This window comes from Vanessa atalanta, chromosome 24, assembly GCF_905147765.1.
Source record: "Vanessa atalanta chromosome 24, ilVanAtal1.2, whole genome shotgun sequence".
Lineage (NCBI taxonomy): Eukaryota > Metazoa > Arthropoda > Insecta > Lepidoptera > Nymphalidae > Vanessa > Vanessa atalanta.
This window is the reverse complement of record NC_061894.1, coordinates 5,038,211-5,057,295: the sequence shown is the minus strand read 5'-3', so window position 1 is coordinate 5,057,295 and position 19,085 is coordinate 5,038,211. Positions and strand designations below refer to the sequence as shown.

General features: G+C 33.1%; 1 protein-coding gene across 2 annotated transcripts in view; it reads right to left on the bottom strand.

Moving 5' to 3' along the window:
* Positions 1-19,085, bottom strand: part of LOC125073368 (calbindin-32) — a 134,696-nt gene that overhangs the window by 76,835 nt on the left and 38,776 nt on the right. For both annotated transcript variants that reach the window (XM_047684171.1, XM_047684172.1), the window contains exon 2: positions 5,981-6,326. In XM_047684171.1, coding sequence (XP_047540127.1) covers positions 5,981-6,131 — 151 coding nt within the window. In that variant the 5' untranslated portion in view covers positions 6,132-6,326. The remainder of the gene's footprint in view (positions 1-5,980; positions 6,327-19,085) is intronic.

The following is a 19,085-nucleotide window of genomic DNA, read 5'->3' as shown; positions in this document are numbered from 1 at the left end:
AAAAACACCATTTGTCGTATCTCCACGATTCGAGAACATTCCGTTAGCCGCTACAGCTAGTATCGGAATACTTGGCGTTGATGTTTCGAGTCTCGTTCAGTTCCGCGGTCAATTGGAAGGCAAAGCCAAATTGGCATCAAAAAAGCTTGGTGTGCTCAGCAAGGCAAGACAGTATTTCACGTCGGCCCATCGTCTAAGACTATACAAGGCGCAAATTCGGCCTCACATGGAATACTGCTCTCACCTCTGGGCGGGTGCTCCCCAGTACCAGCTCCTTCCATTTGACCGTATCCAACGTAGAGCGGCTCGAATTATCGACGATCAAGCCCTTTCCGATCTGCTTGATCCTTTGCGTAGATATGTTGGATCGCTCTGCATCTTCTACAGAATTTATCACGGGGAATGTTCCGAGGAATTGTTCGGATTAATCCCGGCTGCTGAATTTCACCTTCGGACATCTCGTCAAAATTCCAAATATCACCCGCACCACCTAGATGTCCGAAAATCCACAACAGCGCGATTTTTAAGACATTTTCTGCCTCGCACAACCACTCTGTGGAACCAGCTTTCGCCGGCGGTTTTTCCGAACCGATACGACTTGGGAACCTTCAAGAAAAGAGCGTACTCTTTCCTGAAAGGCCGGCAACGCACCTGCAAGCCCCCCGGTGTTGCAGATGTCCATGGGCGGTGGTAGTCACTTTCCATCAGATGAGCCTCCTACTCGTTTGCCACCTTATGACATAAAAAAAAAAAAAAAGATTCGAATTTAACTAACCCGGTGGAACAATTCCATTAGCATTTTTTTTAGCATTAGCAGCCCGTAAATGTCCCACTGCTGGGATAAAGGACTCCTCTCCCTTTGAGGAGAAGGTTTGGAGCACATTCCACCACGCTGCTCCAATGCGGGTTGGCGGAATACACATGTGGCAGAATTTCGTTGAAATTAGACACATGCAGGTTTCCTCACGATGTTTTCCTTCACCGCCGAGCACGAGATGAATATAAACACAAATTAAGTACATGAAAATTCAGTGGTGCCTGCCTGGGTTTGAACCCGAAATCATCGGTTAAGATGCACGCGTTCTAACCACTGGGCCATCTCGGCTCTCGGAACAATTGATTCCGTGTATAATGAATGTTACTATAGTAAATGTCACATATGTGTCCGTCTGTCTTATCAAGTTAATGATCTACACTTACGTACTACTAGTTGACTTACGAGTTATTATAGCTTCAGTAATTTAGCTCCGTGACCTTGTTGTCGAAATACATATTACTTGTTTAAATAGACAGACAGATACTAAAATGTTGTATAATTATATAGGTATTTCAAATCTTAATCAATATACTTTGTTTATATAGATTTTCTTTATTAGCACTTTTGAATTGTCATTATTATTTGAAATAATGAAACTACCTAAAGGAACTCTACTCCTAAATACAATATTATAATAATTATTGACAAATGATTATAATCGTAGTCCCAAATCAATGACATTTTTAATATCTATGTATAGACCGGCGATTGAAAACGTAACAAAATGCATTTGCACTGACATGGCTGTTAAGTTGTACCGTTTTATATATTAGCAAAGATCAACAAACCTAGGATAAAAAAGCTGTACAGCGTAAAAAGCAACAATAAAATACCGGCCAAGTGCGAGTCGGATTCGCGTACGAAGTATTCCGTACCATTGACTAGGTAAACAATAGTAGGTTCACACAGTTATTGATATCGAGCATAAGTAGGCAAAATATGGCGTTTCTTGTACATGATTTTTTTTTTTTAGTTAAACATTTATTTCATTTTAATTTTATTATTTTTAATATTAAAGTAAAAATACAACTGAGTATTTTGTGAATATTTTAAGTACCTAACTGTCGGCAAACAAACAACAAACGGCAAACAAATCGCATTTGTTTTATGGGAGCCCTCCTTAAATATATAGTTTATTTTGTTTTTTGTATTTGTGGAAATAGCAGCAACAGAAATACATAATTTGTGAAAATTGCAACTGTCTAGCTACCGTGGTTCTTGAGATACAACCTTGTGACAGACAGACGGACAGATAGCGGTCTTAGTATTAGGGCGCCGTTTTTACCCTTTGGGTACGGAACCCTAAAAAGCAAATAAGTGAAATTATCTTATCGTATCAAGATGGCCGAGTTTTAAAATGGTGGAGCAAGAAGTCTCATAGGAAATCTTGGTCGACAATTTCAACCTTACTTATCTCAGCTTAATTTACGTACTCGGTTCTTGTCAAAAATTTGCCATTTTACTCGACGTATTGTCGAACTCTTAATTAATTGCATTCTTGTATTTTGTGAAAAATATTTTCATTAAAAATTAAAGAATTTAATGTAACTGGCGGTATTCAATTAATTAGCGAAATATGTATGCTAATTCAAAAAAAAAAAAAAAAACAAACATTTGATGTCCATAAATCTAGATAGATAACTCAAATTGATTTGAGTTTTGAGACTCAAATGTCTATGAATTCAATTATGAATGTATCCTAAAGTAAACTTTTAACAATTATTCAAATAATAGTATAGATTAAATAATTAAAAGAAGGAAATAATTATCCTTCTTTAAAATAATAATGATATTATTACCGTCGAGTATTTTAATACCTTGTAGCGTAATATATTTAAAAAAAAAAAACGCCTGTCACAGAGGCTTCGGCTTGCATTTTGGCGGGAACTTTGCTACAGACATTCAATTTCTGAGTCATAGAAAACATGCAGTTTTAGTTTGGTTTTTGTTCTTAACTATCATTCACTTGAAGTATTTAATATTATGGGTGATTATTAGTCTATTTAAGAAAAGTTATTTTCACTTTGACAGAATATTTGTTTTATTATTATAGATGTGTTATTCTTAAAGCTATAATTCTTTTGAGGCATTATAAAAAAGAAAGTTAATTTTTATTATGCGTATGGACAGGGTGACACGTAATCTACAGTCACTCGAAATAGACAACACTTACATATTTGAGCTATAGTTGTCAAGAAATACGTAATTAGATTATTTTTATTTTATTTTAATTAATTATCTGTATAGAATTAAAAACTATGTTTAGTTAGGTGTATAAAGTACGCGCCTTTTTTTATGTATCAACTTACACATAGTTTAGTCTTAAGGCTTTTTTAAGTTCTTTGTATAATTATTTTATAATTTTTGTTTCAATTACTGGCAAATTTAAATTCCAGGTATATTTTATTTTATTTCTTACAATAAAATATTTTATAGGCTAACTAACGTAACATGTTTGCGTTAGTATCGGGAGCAATAGCTTAACTTAAGACCCGATATATATGATATGCATGAGTGCACTGCGTCGGAATATTTTTAAATGATTATATATTTTTTTATCATATCTTAATTAATAAAAAAAAATCTATTAATTATTCAATTTACGTGTACTTACCAAAAATTGTTGAGAAAAATTAAATACACTAATAGGAAAACTTTTTGCAACGTAAATTTTTCATTGAAAAAATCGATTCTGAAATTTAATTTGGTTAATTTTTGCCTAACCTTCCTCCTCGTTAGTCTAGTTACTAGCTGTAAGACTGCTGTATTCCGGTTTAAAGTGTGAGTTAGTCGGGGTAACTACAGGCACAAGGGACATAACATTTTAGTTCCCCATGGTGACAATTGTGAAAAAGTGGTGAAAATTGATAAAATTAATTATAGTAAAGATGATACAGGTGATAAGCACTTATTTCTTCATAAACGGTGTTGCCCATGTACCATCCAAGTCTTTTCGCCAATCCGCCTATCAAAATAAAGAAAAAAACTTATTCAAACAATAATGACTTGTTTTGTGTTTTGATAGAGATTTGTTTACAGATAGAAAAACATGTGCCCAATATTAAAATTAATTATTTATCCTATAAAAGCAAAACTTTTATTAAAAATTCGAAAGTATGTTTATTTGCTTGTTATGATTAGGTACTCAACCCATCATCATGATTTTTTGGATATACATACATATTACTATCAAAGATACAGAAAAGAAAGCCTAAGCTAACTACTGCCCCCCTCCATAAATACAAAAACATTAAACACTTTTAACACCCATGCAGGCGAACATGCACAATCGTACCAGCGATGGAGCTTATTTATACCATATGAACATTATATTTTACTTTTTATACGTTTGAAAATTAAATGCTGTCATGCAAATACCCCACAGACAGTTTCCCGCTTTTCTTTGTGAGCGATAAAAATTAAAAAGTTACAAGGAACAATACACGGACGCTCGGTGCATAAAAACAATGACGGAAATTGGAATGCAAAGATCTGTGCTGTTAATATTCGTTCCGGAAATTTCACCGTAGTGATGTGCTGTTGAATCATGTATTATATCGATATGAGAAAAAATACTCATTGTTTATGAAGTGTAATAAGTTATTGTTTTGTACGATTTAAATGTTCGTGATGTATGTTTTCCCTTTTATATGTTTTATTTTTATATGTGTTTTACCTGCAGTGGTTATGAGTTGATTGAAACGTAGGGGGAGGTTTTGTTTTCATTGATTGCGATGTGATAACTTTCTATTGTTATTTTAATTAAAAAACAACCAATGATAGTGTATATTAAAAAAATAAAAACTTTGGGGGACTTTATGCCTTATATACTACCTTTTTTCTACTGTATATTTTTTTAAATTTAACGAAATATTAATAATCTGTTAATTGATTTCTAATTTAAAAACACGTATAATTATTATTTTTTAAATTAATATATATAAATTTCGCAAATTTTTTTTACCAAGTTGCACGCGCTTACGTTTGACATTTATTTGGTCTTTCTCTTTTTAAATAAAGAAATAGTTCTTTCGATTCACAGTTACTGTATCAATTTGGACGAAGACTCAAAAATTCAAAATTCGAATGATATATTCTAAAACAAATAAAATTGGTTATTTGTAGAGATATTTCTCTAGCAGATTTACAACATGACAGATGGCTTCACGTTCACCAATTTTAAAAATAGAACAAGTTTATTAGAGATTTTTTTTAGTAATAATCAACTGTTACAAAAATGGTTGAGAAAATTACTAAAACGTTTTAAGGTACAGTATTAGATTATGTTTAATTTTAGAAATTATATATTTAAATAGTGTACAGATTTATTATACATTTGCATAAAATGTTTGAATACCTAATACGTTTACCGATTTAAGGCACCACAGTTAAAAAAATGGTTATTACGTCCAGTACGAGCGAATTAGCCGTTCGTTGAAGTATCCAAATCTATTAAGAGTGCACTTGCGTTTATTTCCTACTAGCTACGTACCGTCACCACACGAGTACATTACGGTTTTATATACTTCTTTTATATTAAAAACAAAAAAAAAGGAAAAAAAAACCTGTTATTTTCGGCCAGAAACGGTGAAAGGTTCTCGGCTTTCGTCTCCTTTAATATGTATGTGTAATACATAAATAAACCTTCCTCTTGAATTATCTGTTAATTGATGAAAAATGAATTACATTTTAAAAGCTGTAAGGGTACAGATGTCGGTAAACGACTTTATTTTATACTTGTAGAGATATATGGTATAATTTAGGTATTTAAATAACAAAAATACCACCCATTAGGTAGGCTCGTCTGATCTGGAGAATATTGGTTCAGAAACATGTGACTATGCTCAAAGAGCTGTTTTCCAATGCTCGGTTGTCATTAGAAAAAAAAGGTAGAAGAAGAGTATTCATTTTAAAACTTTTCAATGTTAATTTAATATATATATGAACACGTCACAATCGAATGACGTATAAATATATACACATACATTTAAATACATACATATATATAAAATTATGTATTATGTATGACTAACGATAAATGACTAAATAAGTTGTATGTATTTTTATGTCTTAAGTTTTTATGACGGTGAGCTGGTAACCGGGTGGGATGGTGGCCATTGCCACTGTTATCTAAACTTGTATTATATATATCAAAAAACTTACCATCTCCATCGTAGTGACTCCACACTTCCATGAATTGATTTGCGGACAGTTTTTTCAATTCTCTAGAATCCGGATCTCGGAATTGTCTCATGAAATTCGAAGCTCTTTCTAAATTCAATTTTTTCGCTGAAGATGGCGATTCGGAACTCATTTTAGTTTTTTATCGATTTTTTTTTATCGATAAACGTGAATCACTATTCAAATTTTATAACTATTAAATATATTATTTAATTGAATATGCAATAAATATATGTAAATAATTTGGCTTAATTTATTGTCTGTACATGTAGTTATGTATTTTTGTATATATATTTTGTTGTTGTATGTTAATGGCTCATGTTTTCATCTGTAACAAAGAAATAATTAAAGTTAATTATGATTATAAATTAGAAAAAGAAAAAAAACACGACTGCCAAAAAAGTATTAACTTTTTCGACATTTAAAAATGGAGTTATACAGCCGCCATTTTAATTTTTTCTAGATAAAAATAGCGCTAGTATCACACGGGATGATATTAGAATTCGAATCATACCCCTACATCCAAATCTCTTCAGGTAATTTAACACTTACGGTCGACTAAACTCATATACGAACTCTGAAAACTACACACTCCTTAGCAGTCGTGTAACAAAATAACGATCAAAGTTCTCATAATTAAATAGGAATCAATATATATAAAACTCTTCCGTAACTGAGTGACTGACAGACAACGCACAGCCTAAACCACTGGACCTAGAGACTTGAAATTTGGCACACGTATACCTTGAGTATTCTAGAGGTGCACTAAGAAGGGAATTTTCAAATTCCCTCGGGATTGGGATTAAATGGGATTTATATTTCCGAACCAAAGTAGCTCTACCTCCGTAACTATAATTATTAGGGGTTTCGAATTTAGCATGCTAGTTTGTATATATTATTGAAATCTTCAGTTACACGTCATGTGTTATGGAATCAGATGTGAATGGAAAGAAACATAGTAAAAATGTGGTCGTAACGGATCGGATCGGGTAGGATAGAAAATTTACGTAGAAATTTATATTTATTGAACAAGTAAAAAAATCAAGACGTAGTGTTTTGTTAATTTATATTTATAAAAGCGAAATACAACTCATTGATTAATCACGATATATCAGAAACTATAACACCTACAAACTTGAAATTTGGCGGATAGGTTCCTTATAGGGTAGGGATAGGGTAGGGGAAACATTCGCTATGAACAGATTTTACGAAACTCCGTCCCTAAGGGGGTAAAACGGGGGTTGGATGTATGTGTTTTATAAAATTCACGCGGGTAAAGCCACAGATTCAGTTTGTAATGTAAGGTTTCGATAGATGTGTTCGTTAAAATTGCTATGAATTTCTCAAATTATTTAAGGTATTATAAAGCTATTCTATTATATAACTATTATTAGTAACTAATTGAGATTTTCACTAGATTAATTAATGTTTCGATTATTAGATGTTAATTTGACTAAATCTGCGATAGCCAATCAATCAAAAAAATCGTTGACCAATCACAGCGACTACTTTGTCTTAGTTGAGCCCGACTGGACACTGGTACTCTGACTTGAGCATCCAACGAGGACGCAACTATAAAGTGCAATAATATATTTCAGTTAAAGAATATTATTAATCTGTTTAATTCGAATGATCCCTATAGTAATATATATATTTTTTATTATTATGATAGTATATAGGAAAGAAGTATATAGAAAGTGGTCGAAGATAGAATTATGCCGAATGCAGTTAGGACTTAAAAGTCGGTTCCTCCCCCGAGTCTCGCAAATATTTCACAAAGGTAAAAATAACACAAATCATGTCATATGAATGTATATAGATGCTCTTTTACACATAATTCGTCTGCATATTTACGTTATACTAATTATTTTATTAGTATTTACTACGATACGTCTGCATCTTTAGATGAAGACAATCAACTCCAGGCAATTTACCGAAAAAAAATATAAATGTACGGGTAGTCGTATATTCAATCATATAATAATTCACCACCAATGTATGTAATTCAAGCTAAATACGTTGAAGGGAATAGTTTAATTTAGTTGTAAGATTTGACTCATACATACTAACTTCCCACACGTGAAACTTAACCGGAAATTGCTGGTTCAAACTTGGACAAGTGGATTGAAACTTGTATGTAATCGATCTGTGTTTATTCCCCTGTTTGGTGAATGAATCGAGAGGAAACCTGCATGTGTCAGATGAGAATTTGCCATATTTACCTAGCAATCCGCATTAGAACAGCGTGGTTGATATAGTTCCAAATCTTCTCCACGAGGTTTGAACGGAAATGAGGTTTTAAGTCAGCAGTGGTGATACAGGCTGTTGTTTTTTAACTCACAGGTACAGATATATGATTTTAAAACTTAAACTTATTACTCTGTATGAGATTGATGTGACAAAATGTTTGGTAATAAAGATCGCTAGATCCCAAGTCGACATTAAGTAGATGAATGTAATTTAGAATTCTAATAGAGCTGAGATGGCCCAGAGCTTAAAAAAGTTGAATATGATTATTAATAATGAAATAGAAAATCTAAATATGACTTAACAATTCGAATGAATGAATTAATAATTAAAATTTCAACAGCTGGACTCTTTTACGCTTTTTATTTTAGGCTTTCAAGTGTAATTTCAGATAATTTTCTCCTGAGGTTGATCCTGAAAATTTTCCAAGAAATAATGTGGTAAAACAAATGGAGGTCGTTAAATAAAGTTTAAGCTTAGCGTGGAATTTACCAACGGATATAAGGTCAAGAGTTAAGTCTATCTACAGAGATACCTCGGGGTTTATTTCATTACGATCTTACTTTAAAATAGCAAGTAAGTAGAATGATTTTTTTATGATTAATAAATATTAACCATTCCTTAAATTGCTCTTAGAACCTTGGAAGCTAAGATGTTATATCCCTTGTTACTGTAGTTAATTACACCACCTCATTAACCGTTTAAACCGGAAGACAAGAACCAGAATACTAAGTTTTGCTCTTTGGCGGTAAAATACCCGGTGGGTGGGTCAGACGGGCTGGCTCAAAGCCATTTATTCTAAATTTCAGGCTATATATATAAAAGCGAAATACCCCTCATGGATTAATCAAGAAATCTCAGAAACCATTACACCTACAAACTTTAAATTTGGTATGTAGGTTCTTTACAGGGTGTAGACATCCACTAAGAATTTTTAGAAATTCCACCCCTGATGGGTAAAGCGGGGTTCGAAAATATGTGTTTTACAAATTTCGTGCAGGTAAAGACAAAAGTTCAGCTAGTATATTATATATTACTTTTGCCATTACTACAAGCTAATTAGTTTGTCATAGATATACATGGTGTTTTCTTTAACGCGGCATACAGTAGAGTGAACAGCCAGAAAACGTCATGTAAGGATAAAGCGTTCTGCCCCCTCCAGACTACCTTTCCCTCTCTTTCCTATCTCTGTCTCATTCTATTGTAAACGTATACAATATTTAAACTTATTTTTTGTTAATTTTGTAATTCGCACGGAAATTACAATAACAGTTTGATTTTTTGTAATTTTTTGTCAATACATAATATACAGCCAAAGCAACTTCATTCCAACTGAGTGTCGCACGACAATTCCCTTTTTTTATTTTAAGCAAGTCCAGATTGGCAACGCAACGCCCTTTATGACATTAGAAAAGGCGCTACATGTAGCTTTAAAGTCGCATGTATTCTTTTTTAACTTTTCTTCCAGGCAAAGACACGACGTATAATGCCAGTACTACCCGTCAAATTCTCATATAGGTACATCTATATACCTTACTATAACAAATCACCAAATTTAAATACAAGAACAAAGCGTTAAATAATGTCAAAATAAATTGTTAAGGTTCTTATTTTTTCGAGTTACAAAGATACGAAGAATTCTTTCAGACTGGTAATGAGATCCTCTACGTGGTTAAAGATAAAACGTCTGAAAAATCGTTTATTGTTCACCGTTAACGCGTTTTTAGGCTTTTTTAACATTGTTCAGTATTTTCATTGTTTAATTTAAACATCTAAAGGCGGTATTACACTTGCTTCGTAAGTTCATTTTTTTTTGTTGTTTGTTCAAATTTGGAACGGCTACTTCGTTTGCTAGTGCAATTATTATTAAAAAAAAAAATATTTGGCTGCAAACCGTGGTGTTCTTAAATTTGAACTTAGAACGAAAACAGTAAAGTATCAGCACAGAGTAAAGTGAATAGTAAATAAGATAATTCCAAACTTAAAAAATAGCAGTACAAAAACACTAAGGGGATACTTTGACTCCTTCAATGTGTAACTTAAAATTAACATGACGCGAAATACTTAAGATATTTGTTATTTCTACTATTTGCCATATTTGTGCAAATGTTTCCAAAGTAAACCTAATCAATCGAGCTTAGATTGTGATGCTGCTTGGTAATAAAAACATACACACACTAAAATAAAAACAAAAATACAAATTTAAGGTAAGACCAAAGGCTCGGACATATGAGAACCTTATTAATTCAATTCAATACTTTAAACCTAACATGTTACTTGGTGACGTGCTCAAAATAAAAAAAGGTTGCGTGTGACTTATGTACGCGCGTGGGATGTTGTACTTTTCCAGCGCAATTAAAAAATAATTATGAATTGCATGCTAATAATTAATTACAGTAACATTTTGATAAATTTAATGTCCTCATTTTCAAAAATACTTGAGACTTAATTAGCGCTTTAGAGAGAGAATTATCATGATTTTACGTGTGAGTGTGTACGCGTGCATCATCAAAAATCACACTCATCAATCAATCAAATCATAAAAATAAAAAAGAAACTTATACTTGGTAGTAGGGCTTTGTGCAAAAACATCTGGGTAGGTACCATCCACTCATCAGATATTCTCGCGTCAAATAACAGCACTCTGTATTGTTGTGTTCCGGTTAGAAGGCTGAGTGAGCCAATGTAATCACAGGCGCAAGGGACATAACATCTTAGTTCCCAAGGTTGGTGACGCATAGGTGATGTAAGGAATGGGTAATATTTCTTACAGCGCCGTTGTCTATGGGTGGTGGTGACTACTTACCATCAGGTGGCCTATATGCACGTCCGTCAACCAATGCCATAAAAAAAGACATGAGCACTTTGAATCTTATGAGAACACCTGTGTTTGTCAATCGGAAGATGTTTTATTCGAGCAAGTACTCTTATGGACAAATTTGAATCGTTATGTTTGAATTAAATGAAATCTAAAGCTCAGTTCAGAATTTAGATTCGGGGAGAAACCGGAAATATACAAAGCCAACTGTCAAATAGGTCAATGAGAAATGCAAACACGCAAAAACGTTACGCTGAGTGAATCGCGGCGGTAAGATATTTTTTTTTTTAATTTGGGAAATGTAATTTTATGAGATCGAAGTGCGAAATGTCTTTGACATTTTTTTTAAAAAAAATAGTGCAATGCCCCAAATTAAGGAATAACTGATATTTCTATTTACTACTCCTTTTAAGCTTTTCAATTTTGTTGGGGATGACAATAGCCCAAGGTTCAGGATCGATCCTGTGACTTAGCACTGCGACTTACATCTCTAGGGGGCCCGCAAACCATTGCTCTATTGACGCTTCAAATTCAAATTCTGTAATAAAACTTACCGTTTTCTTGAAAATCGCGAAAAACCATTTTTTTTTTTGGGATATTCGACCTTTTACTTCAATTAAAAAATAATCCAGGTACCGGAATGATTTGGAACTTCTGAATATTATTTTTAATTATGTTTTAAACAAGTGAAAGCATTTTCAGCTTGTTTTAAATTTATGTAAATTTCCTCGTCTTTTTTGGTCTAATTTGTCCGGACTACTGTGCATTTTATAAAATCGGTAGGCGGATTGGCAAATCTGTCACCTGATGTTTAATTTCGGTTAAACCATTCCTTACATCGCGCTACCAACATTGGGAACTAAGATGTTACGTCCCATGTGCCTGTAGGAACACGATTTCTTAATTACCAAAACGAACGTACGTCTATAAGGTATTTGTATAATGTTTTTGTTCGACTTAAAACTCTCATTGGTAGTTTATTAAGAGACCAGCAGACCGCAGAGACCGAACTCCTTGTAACTGGCTTATTTTGTCAGAAATATCTCAGTAGTTGCCAAGTCTTGAAGATGGCAATATTTTCGATTCTCATGCTTCGGAAAAACGGTAAACTGTTCGGACTTTTTTGCTGTTTCCGAACTTATTTAAAATACATCAAACATATATAAAAAAAATTAAATGTGTATACATATATATTTAGATGTCTGTGTGAATCTTTAACTAATTTATGTTAGACTCTTATTATTCTACAATTATTCTCAGATTCTAATATTCATAAAATCATTACTTGAATTTTACAAGCACTTTAAAATCGTCATTTTATATTAAATGTAATGTTACTAATAATTAGGAATGTAAATACTAGTAATTAAATTAATATATACATCCTCTAAAACAATTCACTTGACTAATGTAAGTATTGCAAATTACAAATGCAATTATTGAACAATCTTAATAATACGTCCGTTAAGTAAATCCAACAACAGCAATTACTTAGTAAGTGAGGGAATAACTTGATCCGCTGTTGAAGAGAAGGATTACGAGCCTGATCCGTCAAGTAAACCGCTGTAGATGTACAAGTTTGAAAAATTCTGCAGAAAAATCAATTTACGATATAATTTTTATTTATGACGTGATGGAAAGTGACCGACCATGGACATCAGCAACAGCGTTGGTTTTGTAGATGCAAATGCCTTTAAGGAATAAGTAGGCTTGTGCTGAAGGTTCCCAAGTCGTGCCACTATTTATTCGTGGGCTATTAATACAATAAATTTAGCTCATAAACGCTCATAATAATTTTATCTATCTCTCTTATTATATTTCCTTATATATTATTTTTGAGTATTTTTTATTGTTATAATATTTATTTACATCAGAATTTTTTAAATTTAGGCCTTAATTATATACAAATAAAAACTAAAAAAACATAGTTACTGTACAGCATGATCGAGTGGAATGGTGGCAAGAATGCTAGCAGTATTTTCCCGTTGAATCGCAATTCCGATCCTCTGGGCAAAAATGAACTAGACAATAAAGGTGTTATATTATTAATAAAGGTATTATTGTATTGGGCTTATATTTTAAGTTATGTTTAAATTTAGAATTCATGTTTCTTTTTAATCGAAGATTGAGGTTTCAATCTGACTCTGCTCATTTTGTTTGTCCTTAATTTGTGTTAAGAATTAAAACTGCACATGTAAGATGAAATTCTGCCATATGTTCAAAAAAAAAATACCTCAATCACACGTGAAGTTAAATAAGAGCCGAGATTGCCCAGTGGTTAGAACGCGTGCATTTTAACCGATGATTGCGGGTTCAAAGCCAGTCCTTAATTTGTGCTCGGTGGTTAAGGAAAACATCGCGAGGAAACCTGTATAAGTCTAATTTCAAACTTTCACCTCAAAGGGGGAGGAGGCCTTAGCCAGCAGTGGGAAATCTACAGGCTGCTAATTTATGAAGTTAAAGAAAATATTATAACAATGGAACATAATATCTATTGAAACAACAGCCAAATTTGAAATTGTTTAATAATGGTAATCTAACAAACATACCATGGTCCCATTCCGATGGGACTCTCTATTAATTAATTCATCAAGGACGAATCCATTTGTTGGTGTATCAATTACATCGATAGGAACGATGTTCAAACTTTACCAATGAGAATCAAATTTACGACTGTCTGTATAAACTTGTTTCAATGTCATAGAAATTTTGAACGGAATACGAGTTATTTTAAGAGATAATGGTCCAGAGGTAACAAGTGAATCTTTACTGAAATTTCTGGTTCAAACCCAGGTAACATTTCAGTAAACATCGTGAAACTTGCACGTGTCGGATACCATGTGTATCTACCAAACCGTAGAGCCTCAACAATAAAATCGTTTTCATTTTGATAAATATTTCTGTAATTTTTCTCTTTTATATATTACCATCGCTCGTTGCTTTGCTCGCGTGTCGTCAGGTATAAAAAAGGAGCCCATGTCCTCGTTTGTGGTTCAATCTTGCTTCATAATAAATTACATCGAATTTGGTAGAGTGGTATTGCCGTGAAAGAGCAACAGACAGAGTTACTTTCGCATTTATAATAATGGTATTGATGTACTATAAATGTATACGCATCTATCTTAAACTAATGTCGGAGTACGTGACTATGAATTGAATTTATCCCAAGGTGACATTTCTGTAAAACACTTAAGGTATCAAGATAAAATTTCAGTTTATTTTGTCTTAAATCTTGGACTTAGTTTTGAAGAACGACTAAACAATTGAAAATAGAATGTAAACAAGTTTGTTATTGGAGACATTAAAACATTTTGTAATTACCCAAACGGTCGAAATGGCAAAGTGATTAGAACAAGTGAATATTGAGGGTTCAAATCCAGGGAAGAATCGGTCACTAAATTTGCGCCGCGGTTGAATAAGCACCGAGGATTTCTATTAAAAGGAGAGGACCTTTGATTACCTACTTTCATATATTAATAATTGCAGCTGAGATATTATCTGTAGCTTGTAACCACCTACACATATGGATGGAGTCACGAGTACTTCTAATGTGTATAAATAAAACGTATAACTAAGAGAAATTAATCAACCACATTCCAAGCCACGGTAAGACAACAAAAGAACTCTTGAAATCATTGTTCTACAAACACAGAATGTATTTACAAAACTGAAACGATCAATATTCCGTAACCAGATTCCGTCTGATCACGTTCGCGATCACGTCGTATGACCTTGTAATATTTATTAGAATTTAATTTAACACAATTTATCTTGTATGTCTTAGCAACACGAAACCGAATTGAACCCTTCAATATGGCGATTCAAAAGTGCCTGTAAGAGTACTACTTGAATTTAATTAAATTTTTTGCAACGAAGTTCTCCTTAAAGGCTGACAGTAGTTAGTTGGAAATCTTCACGTGAGAAAAAACCGTTATGCCTGAAGGAGGAATTTAATTTTTTGTCATTCATGTTGTTGTTTTAAACATTCACGAAAGTTGTTTAATTATTTCATTGTTTCTATTTTTTAATAAATATATAATATATAAAGAAAGGGACTTTCTTCCAACCGATTTTCTCACGACACTTCCTTTTTTAGTACTTTTATGGTTGAATTATAAACAAGAATAGTTTCATTTCAATAAAGATTGTTTCTAAAATATTATCCTTGACTGCATGGGATTTAAAATACTTAGAAGTCCTATAATAATCATTCATATTCATTATTCATACATACTTATTACCATTGTAAACTAAATATATTATCTTGAAAGTTTCTGAAATATCGGTCATTACGAACACAATGAACTCCTCCAAGCTGTTATCTTAATACGAAAAAGTTCAAGAAGGAAATTTCCACTAGAAAGTGATTTATTGGCAACACTGAAAATGCTAAAGAATTATTTCGAATTACGTTGTAAATTAAATTAATTCGATTCACTTCAACTTTTTTAAACAGATTTGATTGATTGCCAAAATAATTCAGCGGTTTTTTTTTTCTATTTGTACTTAGCCTTACGACGCATTCATGGATATATTTTAAATACCGTGTTATACGTTTTACAGAAGAACGATGTCGACATACCGCCGGACGTCCGGTCTACATGCGCCGGTTGTATCCATTGAAATGTATTTAATTCCATACCTTGACTAGCGGTTAGCTCGCTGCGTACAGTAACAAGACGTATCTTTGCTGAATACTAAGCTGTTCCATTGCGAAGTAGTTGATGCAGAATTAGGAATATCAATATTTTTTTTAAATATTTTAACTTCTTAAAGGATTAAATGAACGATGAACAAGAACCTTTCAAAAGCTTAGGTATGGTCTAAATTTTGAATATATCTTTACATTAGCAGTCTGTAAATTTCCCACTGCTGGGCTAAGGCCTCCTCTCCCTCTGAGGAGAAGGTTTGAAGCATATTCCACCACGTTGCTCCAATCCGGGTTGGTGGAATACACATATGGCAGAATTTCGTTGAAATTAGACGCATCCAGGTTTCCTACGATGTTTTCCTTCGCCGTCAAGCACGAGATGAATTACAAATACAAATTAAGCACATGAAAATTCAGTGGTGCTTGCCTGGGTTTGAACCCTAAATCATCGGTTAAGGTGCACACGTTCTAACCACTGGGCCATCTCGGCTCGAATATGCCTTTACGTATAACAAATAAGATCTCTGATGGGCTCTTATTTGTCACGTGGAATACGTGAATTTTAACCAGGAATTGCGGCAACAGCAACACCACCAGAGCAGTAATCATAACCTCAATTAAGTTTTAAAAGTCCATATCTTGTTGATGAAGAATTCGTTAGGTGAAATATGTTCGATGAGATTTATAAAGCACGACTTTATTCTGTCATTATTTCTTTTCCTAAATAAGAAAATAATGCCTTAATTTAATTTATCTCAGACTTCTGTACAACTGAAAGCTTAAATTAAACTTGAGGTTAAGGTTACAGCTTAAGGTTAAATTTAACTTGATTTAGTAACTTTATCAAAATAATGATATTGTAATTTTAATGGTTTTTCATAGATAAGGAATGCTTTGAAACATTTTAATTTAGAATAGTAAACATGGTCGCCCGCCCGCCGGTAGCTTAAGCGCCCGCATGCAAAGCTGTCTCGCTGGAGATTAGATGATGTGTAGTACTTAAAAAAACGTAAAACGACGGAAAAGCTTGAATTTTGAAGAATTAATCTTCCATTTTATTACATTTTTCATTTACATTCTCAAAGTTTTTGCACCCTTTATCGGATTTTCAGGTATTTTGCAGCTCCAATTTTTATTACAAAGGCGAAATTACAATTTTTCGTAACTATTGCGATGTTGTACAGGGGTCCAATTTATGGAGGTCCAAACTTTGACGGCAAATTAGGCTTCGCAACGAAACTAAAACGGATACTGTAACCAATTCTGACTTTCACAAGCACATTTCAATATAATTTAACAGAATTACATTAAACGTACAGCTGTGGTAGTTGTAGTGTGGAATGTAGATAAGAATATAAGTTGACCGAGAAGAACTGAAAAGAAACTCAGTAGAAACAACAATGAAGATATGTAACATTGTATAAACACAACACTTAACATTTTTATCGAGGTTATTACAAAATGCTCCTCTCTAAGACTTCATTTAATGAGATAAAGATAATTATCGGGATTTCAACGACAATCTCGAGGTAACGAAGGTCGGAAACCTCGCTCCGTGTTGCTGAAAGGCTTCAGCTGAGGAAAATTTAAATTTAAATCTCCGTGAAGATAAAATAGGATGTTCACGGAAATGAAATGTAGGGCTGTAGGTTTCATTCGAGAGCTAGAATTTTCGCGGTTATTTTTAAATATTGATTTGTGAATAATGAGTTTAGCTCTCATTGTAAATGATCATATTTTAATAAATATAATTTACTCAAGTAGTGTTTATTTTTTACAGCTGTTCCTCTAATCTACCTTAGGGTTGCCTGGAAGAGATCGCTGTTTGGCAATAACAGGCCTTTGTCTTTGCCTTTGACGATTGGTCCACTGTGTAAGTGGTCACATTTGACACACCCTTAGACAGGCTTAAGCTTGCACAAAACCCTGGTAGGTTACTCAAGTAACAATAAATAGGTGCTAATATAATAACGTAAGTTTATTTTTCTTTTAACTTACCCTAATATGATTTTGTTTCTATAGTAAAAATACAAGAGCCACGATGGTCCAATGGTTAGACGTGATTTTTTATTGACAATTAAGTATATCCAACCAACCTACACTAAAGCAGAGTGGTGCAAGCTCCAAATCTTCTCATCAGAAGAAGGTCTTGGCCTAGTCGAATATATATGCCAAAACCTTAAGGATTTTTGCGAATAGCAGATAATTAGACGATGATGATATTGGCAAAAATAAATCTTAAAATTAATTATTAACAGTTTTGAAAACCAGCCTTAAACGCTACGGGATATGCAAACCGAAGGTATGGTGGTGACCTTAAGATCAAAGCATACACAGTAAAGATGTTATCGACAAAAATGATTTTTTTTTTCGTTTTATGTTATGTTATCGGTGACAAATGAGTAGGAGGCTTATGACTTTACTCCACCTGATCATAAGTGGTAGTGGAGTCCAAACGCGAAGACGGCCAGTACAGTCAGAAAGAATGAACTGCACTAGTCACCCTTGCCATGGCTAACTGATGCCTCTTCATGCCTCGTTTGAAGAAACCCAGGATATAAGACCAGGGGAATAGGAGTGCTGGTAGAGAATTCCATTTTTTAACGGTGCAACAGTGAAAAGAGTTGCCGAATATCTTCATGCGCGATGGAATTGATGTCACTGTTAGGCGGTGACGTCGACTTTACTATTTCGAATTATATTTATAGGCAATGATTGATATGTGACGTTTCTATTGTTGCCGATTAGATTTAAATCAATCATTATCTTTTGTCAATATCCATTCAATGAACTTTCGGACTGATAGTGCCAAAGTTATATGAATCTTGAAAATGTTTCCATAACAGACGAGACGAGATAAGATGTTACCTTAAAAAACTTCTTAAAAGACAGTTTTATTTAAGGGTTAAAAACTTCCCCGTGAAAATGTAACTATTTAAATACAGCGAAAATTTTCTCTGACGGTAATTTCTATTTTAAGCTCCAACATTTAAGCACCCTCTTACAACACGACGGTTTAAACGTGTACTAAGAAAAATAGCTCCTATTTTATTTGCGGCTAAGAAGCTTAGTAGACTATTTTATTTTTTAATCATGGTTCCGCATTTTATGTTTTATTTTTTACAATAACCTCAAGTACATCAATTATATAATTAAGACTGCAATGTAAATAATTTTAATATTTTGTTTTATTCGTAGTTTAACTCTAGTTTATCTATAAATGTTATTTATGATGTTATTTAAACAATGTTCCGTCTTCTTCTTTCGACTCTCAAATCGAATATGAGAGAAAGAGACAGATGATAATTATGAATATTTACAAGTACGATCATCGACTTTTGGGAGTCGGTGTCTGGATACTAAGCAAAATA